At 41.8% G+C, this 12,511-nt stretch overlaps 1 protein-coding gene across 1 annotated transcript in view; it reads right to left on the bottom strand.

Moving 5' to 3' along the window:
* ATP2C1 (ATPase secretory pathway Ca2+ transporting 1) overlaps window positions 1-12,511 on the bottom strand; it is a 97,832-nt gene that overhangs the window by 58,453 nt on the left and 26,868 nt on the right. Inside the window, exons 3-6 of the mRNA XM_040431284.1 lie at window positions 6,257-6,373; window positions 4,750-4,839; window positions 1,106-1,141; window positions 263-324 (exon numbers count right to left, since the gene is read on the bottom strand). Coding sequence (XP_040287218.1) covers window positions 263-324; window positions 1,106-1,141; window positions 4,750-4,839; window positions 6,257-6,373 — 305 coding nt within the window. The remainder of the gene's footprint in view (window positions 1-262; window positions 325-1,105; window positions 1,142-4,749; window positions 4,840-6,256; window positions 6,374-12,511) is intronic.

The following is a 12,511-nucleotide window of genomic DNA, read 5'->3' as shown; positions in this document are numbered from 1 at the left end:
GTTAACCATAAACAGCTCTCACCCAAAACCCCTCCATACACATACATGCGGACAGACCTACACACATGGCATACATCCAGTATACACTAGCTGTGTGCAATGCTCTACAGAACAAATGACTGCTCATCTGCATTTACGTTTTTCCATGCACGCTTAAGCAGTGTAGAGCCAACCTAAAGTCTACGACCTATGCACAATGGAAAAACAATCCTGGAGGGTCACTTCTAGTTAGAAAGCACACAGATGAGGAGTGAAATCCTACCAGTGACATTCTGGCGGCACTAGCTTGTTCAGCTCTTCCAGCGATTTCTCAGACCGATACTCCTAACATGGAGAAGGAAAATATGGTTTACACTTTTTCAATGGACATAGGTTTGTTTCCTATATCTGACACATACCAGTGGTTGTGGATGCACACGTGGCCACTTGGAGAATAATGGAGCAGTTAGTATATCTCTGGCCACTACCCTCGAATGATGTACGTTTTCTTTTTTGGATGCAAAAATCAGAGCAAGCCCTGCACTCACCTAGGCTTCAGAGCTGAAATCTCTCCACTTTCCTAGCTTGACCTTATTGCAACATTTTATGTAGGTTACATCTTTTATATGTACTGGAAATTGTGTTTACGTGGGGGTTATCCAGCCATTAGCTACTTTCACATGGTCTTTTGTTTTTCAAATACTGATGCAAAATACCGAAGGATTTACCGGTACATAGATAAAGTATAATGGAAAATATTTGGTTTGGACCCACTCCTCGATTTGGCTTACACATACCGACCAAATACTGGATGAAAATGGCAGAAAAAATATATAATATAATTTATATAATATAATATTCCTTTCAGTCATTAGACCCACAGGATTTGTAGATGTAACAGATGCTAAAATGCGCCCATACTGTGGGACCTAAAGGTGTACTATGTGGTTTTACTGTATACAAAAACTACTTTTATCATGGCTCAACAAGTGGTTGTAAAGCGCAAAAAACATCCCTGTCATGCTACTACAACATAAAAGTAACAATACTTAGAAAAAAACACCAGACCTAATGTTTCTATACGTTCCATCTAAAGCAAGAATATATGATAAAAATCTCCCCTTACCTGAACAAAGGCGACAGTGACAACTATAAGTATTGCCTAGGGAAACAAGAGAAGAGAAGGTAAAGACAGAAACCCCTACAATTACATTTATACAGACGGTGGGAGTGATTACCACCCCCGGACCCATTTAAAATGGAATTGAATAGAAGGTTGTATTAGACAGAGCATGAAAATTATATTCAAAAACTGACAAATATCAACTATTAATGTCTATTCAGCCATATGGCTCATTCAGGATAATCTGTCCAGGGTGCTCATTCCTTTGCCTTAGTTATGCCATTAACATGAGATGTAATACACACACACACACACACACACACACACCTCAAAAAAATAAAGGGAACACTTAAACACCACAATTAACTCCAAGTCAATCACAGGCCAGTACATCAGGAGACGTGGAGGAGGCCGTAGGAGGTCAACAATCCAGCAGCAGGATGGCTACTTCCGCCTTTGTGCAAGGAGGAACAGGAGGAGCACTGCCAGAGCCCTGCAAAATGACCTCCAGCAGGCCACAAATGTGCATGTGTCTGCTCAAACGGTCAGAAACAGACTCCATGAGGGTGATATGAGGGCCTGACGTCCACAGGTGGGGGTTGTGCTTACAGCCCAACACTGTGCAGGACGTTTGGCATTTGCCAGAGAACACCAAGATTGGCAAATTCACCACTGGCGCCCTGTGCTCTTCACAGATGAAAGTAGGTTCACACTGAGCACATGTGACAGACGTGACAGAGTCTGGAGATGCCGTGGAGAACGTTCTGCTGCCTGCAACATCCTCCAGCATGACCGGTTTGGCATTGGGTCAGAAATGCTGTGGGGTGGCATTTCTTTCGAGGGCCGCACAGCCCTCCATGTGCTCGCCAGAGGTAGCCTGACTGCCATTAGGTACCGAGATGAGATCCTCAGACCCCTTGTGAGACCATATGCTGGTGCGGTTGGCCCTGGGTTCCTCCAAATGCAAGACAATGCTAGACCTCATGTGGCTGGAGTGTGTCAGCAGTTCCTGCGAGACTAAGGCATTGATGCTATGGACTGGCCCGCCCGTTCCCCAGACCTGAATCCAATTGAGCACATCTGGGACATCATGTCTCGCTCTATCCACCAACGTCACGTTGCACCACAGACTGTCCAGGAGTTGGCAGATGCTTTAGTCCAGGTCTGGGAGGAGATCCCTCAGGAGACCGTCCGCCACCTCATCAGGAGCATGCACAGGCGTTGTAGGGAGGTCATACAGGCACGTGGAGGCCACACACACTACTGGGCCTCATTTTGACTTGTTTTAAGGACATTACAGGCTGATCCAACTTTGAGGTGGTGTGTTTTTCCACTTTAATTTTGAGTGTGACTCCAAATCCAGACCTCCATGGGTTGAAAAATTTGATTTCCATTTTTTTATTTTTGTGTGATTTTGTTGTCAGCACATTCAACTATGTAAAGAACAAAGTATTTCAGAAGAATATTTAATTAACTCAGATCTAGGATGTGTTATTTTTGTGTTCCCTTTATTTTTTTGAGCAGTGTATATATATCCTATACATGTCCTATTCTTCTCCATTTTGCAGACAAGGACAGGCAATAAAAACACAGATGTAACATGGACATCACACAGATGTCATCCATTTTTATTTTATTTTTGCAGATCAGTGTTTCGCAGACCACAAAATACATACGGTTGTGCTCATGAGCCCTTAATAAGTAGTTCCCTCAGTTGCGTTAAAAATGGGTTAAAGAAATATAAAGAAAGAATGGCAAGAAAAATAAATAAAAAACACCAGTTAAAGGGAACCTGTCACCGGGATTTTGGGTATAGAGCTGAGGACATGGGTTGCTAGATGGCCGCTAGCACATCCGCAATATCCAGTCCCCATAGTTCTGTGTGCCTTTATTGTGTCAAAAAAAACAAAACGATTTGATACATATGCAAATTAACCTGAGAGGAGTCAGAGCTTGAAAATATGACTCTTGTCTGGTCACACAAGTAAGATATGACTCTTATGTTAATTTGCATATGTATCAAATGGGGTTTTTTTTACACAATAAAAGCACACAGAGCTATGGGGACTGGATATTGAGGATGTGCTAGCGGCCCTCTAGCAACCCATGTCCTCAGCTCTATACCCAAAATCCCGGTGACAGGTTCCCTTTAAATCCACCGCCAATACTCCTTGGTCTCTGATGGTCTTTGATGCGTTTTAGCAGTCACGTGAGGTACATACTGGTACCCTCCGTGATTGCAGTGTTCACATGCCGCTTCATGTCACTGCTTAAGGAAGGTAAACTATGACCAGCGAGGACCATCACATTGGCACTGGAGGTTTCAAAGGGGAGTAATCATTAAAACTTATACGGCAGCTAATTTGGCTTAAAAGGGAATAGCGCCTTTAAAAGGAAATCGGTCACCTCCATCATCTCTAATAAGTACAATAATACATGTATAGAACACCCGCCACTGACTCCAAAGCAGTAATTTGTGGGTCAATCCTCACCCCACAAACCGACCGTAAAATGCCCTCAGTGGACTTCTGTACATGGGCACATAATGGAGAGGACGCATTCCACAGACTGTTCATAAACACATAGCAGTGGAATATGGGCGAGTATCGGAGTCAGCGGCAGGTACATGTATTGTTATACTAAAAGGGAACCCATCATCACTTCTGCCATATGCAAATAATCATTGCTGTGTCTTAAAGCTCTCATGCTTGGCATTTTGGTGTAAATCCACAGCCCATCTCAGTGACTGACAGCGACACATTAGAAATCCTGTGCATGCGCTGTAAATACTCTTCCCCTTCTCCTCTCACAGTAACAGTAGGCTGAGGTGCATACCTGCGTTTTCATATGAAAGGTACATTTTCAAAATCGATTTCCATCAAAATGCCATGGATGAGCGCTTTAAATGGCTTTGCATATCATTATTGCATATAGCAGGTTCCCTGTAAGGCATACATCACAATAGAGCCAAGCAGGTGATGCCAGCCATCTATCTTTGGAGCTCCATTGTTCTACCAAAACTTGTAGAAGAACTCGAGTAATTCAAGTCAGTTCTGTATTTATTCAAGGACATAGGAGCCCAAATAAAGCCCTAAGCTGGCGGTGGTTAGTTATGACTTTGGCAGATGCTCCGCCAGTTCTAAATGTAAGACAGCTTGTGCGCCATTTTCTACGCCTGCCAGCCCGTCCCCGCCCACACGTTTAGACCTGGCATGAGCAGGGAGAAGTTAGATTGTGGCGCAATTAGCTGTTGGGCTGCAATCTGCGCCAGAAATACACCCAATATTGGCGTATTTCAGTTTAATAAATGACCCCCTTAATGCTTTAAACAAAATAGAGCAGCACTCAGATGTTAGATAGAAATTGGTCGGCTTGCCAACAACAATGGGACATTCTTACAATCAGATGTCTATAGGGCTGGCCAGGCCCAAGGACTGTCATCAATAGGGACAAGGATACAACATACTGGATATCCCCCCTCATATCCTGATGCTTTTCCTTGAGAGAAGCATTCCCACTTGTATACCGGCCAGTTTTTCCACATGCACATTTAGCTGAAAGGCGGCCTATGACCAGAACTCGTCTCAAGGACTAGGCTGGGAATTTACGTCACGCATTTAGATAAGTGAAAAGGGCTGGCAACTTACCACCGTGATACTGACGGCATCATCAAACTGATGCATTAAGATACTGATGACAGCGGAGGCGAGCAGGAGCATAAGGAGCGGGTTTTTAAACTGAAAAGGAAAAATAAAAGGGTTCATTTAAAGTCGCCATGCAAAAGATAAAAACATTAACGGAGGCCGTCACCTTGAAATTCACCGTACACCTGGATCTGAATACTTTAGTAATTGCATGTAATTACACATTTAGTATAGCCAGTGAACTATTCAATACAATGCATCTGTATAGCGCCACCTGCGGTTTGTTCTTTTCCTTATTTTTTTTGTCTGTTTCACTGAGCTGGTCGCACATGCTCAGTTTAAATCTTCAACTGCCACCAGCCATATGTGCTGTTGGAAGCTGTAGCAGTTACAGGGAGAGAGCTGCAGCAGAAAGGACGTACCCCCTTAGACACCAGGCTGAAGAGAATGTAGCAGAGCAACTGGAGCAGTGAATGTGGAGACCTCTGGACCCATGTGAGGTACAGGGCTGATTCTAGCCGTGTTGGAAAGGTATTTTTCATCAATCATAGTATAACCCCTTTAAACCAGGCAGAATGCCTTGTAGGACTCGGTCTGCCGAATGGAATGATATCTTTCACTTAGATTTGGTGCGTCATTCTGGAGATACAGAGATGTAACTTAAAAGGGGTTAACCAAACCCTATAATGCCCCCTGACACAGGTTGTACTTAGCTTGCTCCCCGGAACGCGCATCGCTTCTGATGCCCGCACGGCCACTGCTGCATCTCCCCGTCACACAGATCAAACCCCACCCCACCATTGCCTGATGTTTTGATCCGCGGGACAGGGAAATGCAGCGGCAGCCGTGCGGGCATCAGAGGCGATGCGGATGCTGGGGAGCAAGGTAAGTACAAACTGTGTGAGGGGCCCCAGCATTAGATGGGGCTTTTAAAAAGGGGTTATCCAACCCCTATAATTTAATGACTTAAAGGAGTTATCAAGAACTTTGATACTGATGGCCTATTCTCAGGATAGGTTATCAAAATCTCATCGGTGGGGATGTGACACCCTAGCTCAGGCACTGGAACTACAACAAAACTGCTGATCAGACCCCTACCAATCTGATACTGATAGCCTACCCCGAAGCAAGTGATAAATATAAAAATCCTGGACAACCACTTTGGTGGTGGTGGTGGTAACTTTGAATATCCACCTGCAACTACAAATCACTAAGTAATAGATCAGTCATGAACTTATTAGATACCGTGCCGTACTCAGAGGTGCCATTTATACCGACATCCCCATTCAGGATTAGCCGTGTGTCCACTGATGTATTTGACCACAGCATCAGCGGCGCCAGAATTTAGAAGGCAAGTTCGTCACCGTATATGCCGAGTGATTTGGAGTCTACGTGTCCCCATTTGTATAAAAGGTTGTACATGTATTATCTTTAGTTATTGTTCTCTACACATCTGAAATGAAATATGGATCTCACTGGACGTACATAATATCTATGCTCAGTGTCTCACCTGTGCAATGTATTTTTTCCATAACGGCTCATCTTCACTGATATCAAATTCGTTCCATCCATGGGAGGCCCGCCTGTGACAGACATCAGAATCTGTTAACCCACTCTGGAGATCAGCCTGGGAGAAAATGAGAACGCCAATGAAATTAATTCATAAAAAAACAAAACAAACAAACACTCTATACACAAAAAGTATATGTTATGTATAATATTAAATACTGTAATAATTTCCAACCTTATTAAAAGGGGACCCGTCGGCTGTGGTGCCATGTCTATTTCAGTAAATACTTTTACCCCTCATGAAATTATTTTGGAGCATCTTTACATACATCAGTTGTGTCCGACCAGCTACTTTAGGCTGGGAGCTGGACACAACTGATGTATGTGCATAGAGCCACTGCTAGTACTGGACAGAAAAACGGAGAATGCAGCTGTTTTCTGTCTGGTGCTATTTGACCTCCGGCATCACAACTGACGTGTCAGATGTAGGATAATGGCCAGATATGGGATCAGTTCTGGCTTCAGTTCCCTCCCAGCATCAATTACTTCACCCCGGATCGCCAGCCATAAGTGAAGGGGCCTAACTTTATGTTGTCCTGATCCTCTTATTCCTCCTAGACATGAATAAAAGGTACAATCTAAGAATGTTCAATCAGTGCAGACAGAGTCAAAGAGGGGCATTTATTAACGTCTTTACACCACTATTCTAAAGTGACAGGAAAAGGGGCAGGGCTTGGCAGGAGGGGTGGGGGGCATATAGTATGCTGCTGTATGTCCTCTAACTTACGCCAGAAACTGGCGCAAGTTATAGCCCAATAAAAAGTATATATTATGTAGTAAGAGACTGGCACTCCCTCGCATGGAAATAGAGCAATAGTAATAGTGTTGTTACACAATATTTAATTGGCAAAATATATTAAAATACAACATCACAATACAATATTAAAATAACAATCGCTGCAGCGGAGACAATCAGTCCCTAAAAATACCTAAAACTTCAATAAAAACTCAAAAAAAGTCCAAAAAGGGGACCATACGTCCTGAATGTGCAAAAATATTGCAAGCCAAAAGTGTCAGTCTATTCCTTATAATAGTATTGGCATTCCTTTCTTATATGCAATATAACATGCAAAATCCATGCAAGGCACCTTTTCAAATATTCAGAATTGTCCGATATAAATATTCGATAAAGTATCCAATCGGAAACCAAGTTGTTACTCACAGGTGAATGTCGATTATCCTGCAGTCCCAATATTCAATCCTTTTGATTTTTACTCACGGTATTTATTCACGTGGTTCTCAGTGATTGGCGTCCCACCTGGTTCGTTCGTCTCTGGTCTCGCTCGATAGTTATCCACAAATCTCAGATCCGGTTATACGATCAGGGTGTAATATCGCGAGAGGTGAACATATACTTGTACTGACCAGTTTGAATGGCTGAAATTCCGGGTCTTTATCTTTGGAGCGCTCCAATTTCTTTGTGTATCTCCGGATATTAGTAGACGAACTTCCAGTGGGGATCACTTGTTGGGGATGTCTTTGAAAAGCACCAAACGCGTTTCGGGGCTCTCCTTTCCCCTTTTTTTCAGCGGTGCTTTTCAAAGACATCCCCAACAAGTGACCACCACTGGAAGTTCATCTACTAATATCTGGAGATACAAAGAAATTGGAGCGCTCCAAAGATAAAGACCCGGAATTTCAGCCATTCAAACTGGTCAGTACAAGTTCACCTCTCGCGATATTACACCCTGATCGTATAACCGGATCTGAGATTTGTGGATAACGATCGAGAGAGACCAGAGACGAACGAACCAGGTGGGACGCCAATCACTGAGAACCACGTGAAATACTGTGAGTAAAAATCAAAAGGATTGAATATTGGGACTGCAGGATATTAGACATTCACCTGTGAGTAAAAACTTGGTATCCGATTGGATACTTTATCGAATATTTATATCGGACAATTCTGAATATTTGAAAAGGTGCCTTGCATGGATTTTGCATGTTATATTGCATATAAGAAAGGAATGCCAATACTATTATAAGGAATAGACTGACACTTTTGGCTTGCAATATTTTTGCACATTCAGGACGTATGGTCCCCTTCTTTTTGGACTTTTTATTGAAGTTTTAGATTTTAGGTATTTTTAGGGACTGATTGTCTCCGCTGCAGCGATTGTTATTTTAATATTGTATTGTAATGTTGTATTTTAATATATTTTGCCAATTAAATATTGTGTAACAACACTATTACTATTGCTCTATTTCCATGCGAGGGAGTGCCAGTCTCATACTACATAATATATACTTTTTTATTACGCCTTTGTTGATTTGAGTGAATCAATTTGAGACTAGAGCACCCAATCCAGAATTGTAAGGAGAGTGAGCGGTTTGTCTATACTACTTTTTTCAAGTTACAGCTCAAGGCTGCGCCAGCAGTCGGAGAGCTAGACATATGCCCAATTTATTAAGGTGCATCTTATTCCAGTGCTCAGAGGATCAAGCCTGGTGTATGGGAGCATATTCTGCCGATAAGGCTGCGTTCACACGGGCGAGTATTCCGCGCGGGTGCAATGCGGTAGGTGAACGCATTGCACCCGCACTGAATCCGGACCCATTCATTTCTATGGGGCTGTGCACATGAGCGGTGATTTTCACGCATCACTTGTGCGTTGCGTGAAAATCGCAGCATGCTCTATATTCTGTGTTTTTCACGCAACGCAGGCCCCATAGAAGTGAATGGGGTTGCGTGAAAATCGCAAGCATCCGCAAGCAAGTGCGGATGCGGTGCGATTTTCACGCATGGTTGCTAGGTGACAGTCTATTCACTGTATTATTTTCCCTTATAACATGGTTATAAAGAGAAAATAATAGCATTCTGAAAACAGAATGCTTAGTACAAGGTCAATTGAGGGTTAAAAATAATAAAAAAAATTAACTCACCTTCTCCTCTTGTTCGCGTAGTTCTCCCGGTCTTTAGTTCTTTAAAAGATAAACTATGGGCTAAAGGACCTTTGGTGACGTCAGATCACATGCTCCAATCACATGGTCCATCACCGCGGTGATGGACCATGTGATTGGAGCATGTGATCTGACGTCACCAAAGGTCCTTTAGCCCATAGTTTATCTTTTAAAGAACTAAAGACCGGGAGAACTACGCGAACAAGAGGAGAAGGTGAGTTAATTTTTTTAAAATTATTTTTAACCCTCAATTGACCTTGTACTAAGCATTCTGTTTTCAGAATGCTATTTTCCCTTATAACCATGTTATAAGGGAAAATAATAACATCTACACAACCCCGATCCCAAACCTAAACTTCTGTGAAGAAGTTCAGGTCTGGGTACCACAGTCGGTTTTTTATCACGCGCGTGCAAAACACATTGCACCCGCGCGATAAAAACTGAACATCGGAACGCAATCGCAGTCAAAACTGACTGCAATTGCATTCCTACTCGCGCGGGTTTGCCGCAACACACCGGGACGCATCCGGAACTAATCCGGACACGCTCGTGTGATCCCAGCCTAAGAGAAAGACTTCAGACTGATACTTTTTAACCCCTTAAGGACCCATGACATACATGTACATCATACCTGGCCGTCACTTAAGGACCAGTGACATAATCATGCTGATGGGCGGGTGCAGGAGCTGCGCCCGCGCGATCAGCGGCAGGGGTCCAACAGTGACTGATAGCCGGACCCCTGCTGTAAGCGCTGGCATCAGTGAAAACACCAATGCCGACGCATTAACCCTCGCACTGCCACGGTCAGCGCTGACAGAGGCACGTGTGGGATCCTGCCAGGTGCGGGGTGGCCATCAGGTCCCTGCACTGCTATGACAGGGACCGATGGCAGCCCGATGCCTTCTGTGACAACTGGATGGATGGATGGATATTCAGTGCAGGTGCTATGCATTCACCTCACGCATTGCACCCGTGCGGAAAACTCGCTCGTTTGAAAGGGGCCTAAAAGTGCAACACCAAGCGATCAAAAAGGCGTATGCCCCCAAAAATAGTACCAAACAGTCACCTCATCCCGCAAAAAATTAGGCCCTACCTAAGATAATTGCCGGAAAAAATAAAATGGCTCTCAGACTATGGAGACACTAAAACATGATTTATTTATTTTTCTGTTTCAAAAATGCTTTTTATTGTGTTAAATGTAAAAAAAAAAATATATATATTTTAATAGTAGACATATTAGGCATCGCCGTGTCCGTAACAAACTGCTCTATAAAAATACCACATGACCTGACCCTTCAGGTGAACACGTAAAAAAATAAAATGAAAACTGTGTAAAAAAAAAACAGTCATCTCATACCGGAAAAAAATAAATAAAAAAAGAGCACCTACATAAGACAGTAACCGAATTTTTTTTTTAGATTATATATATATATATATATATATATATATATATATATATATATATATATATATATATATATATATTATATATATAAAAAATTATAAATAAAACTAAGGCTTTCAGAATATGGAAACACTAGAAAAAAAAAATCATTTTTTTCAAAAATGCTTTATTATGTAAAACTGAAAGAGACAACCAAAAATATTGGTATTGTCGCGTCCGTAACAACTTGCTCTATAAAAATACCACATGATATAACCTGTCAGATGAACATTGTAAATAATAAATAAAAACGGTGCCAAAACAGCTATTTTTTGTTACGTTGTCTCACAAAAAGTGTAATATAGAGCAACCAAAAATAATATGTACCCTGAAATAGTAACAACAAAACTGCCACCTTATCCCGTAGTTTTTTTTTGCCGTTTCTACTCTAGGGGTGCATCAGGGGATCTTCAAATGTGACATGGCAACTTAAAATTATCCCAGTGAAATCTGCCCTCCAAAAACCATATGGCGTTACTTTCCTTCTGCGCCCTGCCGTATGCCGGTACAGCAGTTTATGACCACATATCGGGGTGTTTATGTAAACTACAGAATCAGGGCAATAAATATTGTTTTGTTTGGCTGTTAACCCTTGCTTTGTTACTGGAAAAAATTGATTAAAATGGAAAATCTGCCAAAAAAGTGAAATTCTGAAATCCCATCTACATTTTCCTTTAATTCTTGTGGAACACCTAAAGGGTTAACAAAGTTTGTAAAATCAGTTTTGCATACCTTGAGGGTTGTAGTTTCTAAAATGGGGCGATTTATGGGTGGTTTCTATTATGTAAGCCTCACAAAGTGACTTCAGACCTGAACTGGTCCTTAACCCCTTAAGGACTCAGCCCTATTTCACCTTAAGGACTTGGCCATTTTTTGCAAATCTGACCAGTGTCACTTTAAGTGCTGATAACTTTAAAACGCTTTGACTTATCCAGGCCGTTCTGAGATTGTTTTTTCGTCACATATTGTACTTCATGACACTGCTAAAATTGGGTCAAAAAAGTTAATTTTTTTGCATAAAAAAATACCATATTTACCAAAAATTTTGAAAAATTTGCAAAATTTCAAAGTTTCAGTTTCTCTACTTCTGTAATACATAGTAATACCCCCAAAAATTTTGATGACTTTACATTCCCCATATGTCTACTTCATGTTTGTAGCATTTTGGGATTGATATTTTATTTTTTGGGGATGTTATAAGGCTTAGAAGTTTAGAAGCAAATCTTGAAATTTTTCAGAAATTTACAAAAACCAAATTTTTAGGGACCACTACAGGTCTGAAGTCACTTTGCGAGGCTTACATAATAGAAACCGCCCAAAAATGACCCCATTCTATAAACTACACCCCTCAAGGTATTCAAAACTGATTTTACAAGCTTTGTTAACCCTTTAGGTATTGCACAAGAGTTATTGGCAAATGGGGATGAAATTTGAGAATTTCATTTTTTTGCCTAATTTTCCATTTTAACCCATTTTTTCCACTAACAAAGCAAGGGTTAACAGCCAAACAAGACTGTATCTTTATTGCCCTGACTCTGCCGTTTACAGAAACACCCCATATGTGTCCGTCAACTACTGTACGGCCACACAGCGGGGCGTAGAGTGAAAGGTGCGCCGTATGGTTTTTGGAAGCCAGATTTTGCTGGACTGTTTTTTTGACACCATGTCCCATTTGAAGCCCCCCTGATGCACCCCTAGAGTAGAAACTCCATAAAAGTGACCCCATCTAAGAAACTACACCCCTCAAGGTATTCAAAACAGATTTTACAAACTTTGTTAACCCTTTAGGTGTTGCACAAGATTTAATGGAAAATAGAGATACAATTTCAAAATTTCACTTTTTTGGCAGAT

The sequence above is a fragment of the Bufo bufo genome, chromosome 5 (genome assembly GCF_905171765.1).
Source record: "Bufo bufo chromosome 5, aBufBuf1.1, whole genome shotgun sequence".
Lineage (NCBI taxonomy): Eukaryota > Metazoa > Chordata > Amphibia > Anura > Bufonidae > Bufo > Bufo bufo.
Note: the sequence above shows the minus strand (reverse complement) of the source record. Positions and strands in the feature narration are given on the sequence as shown.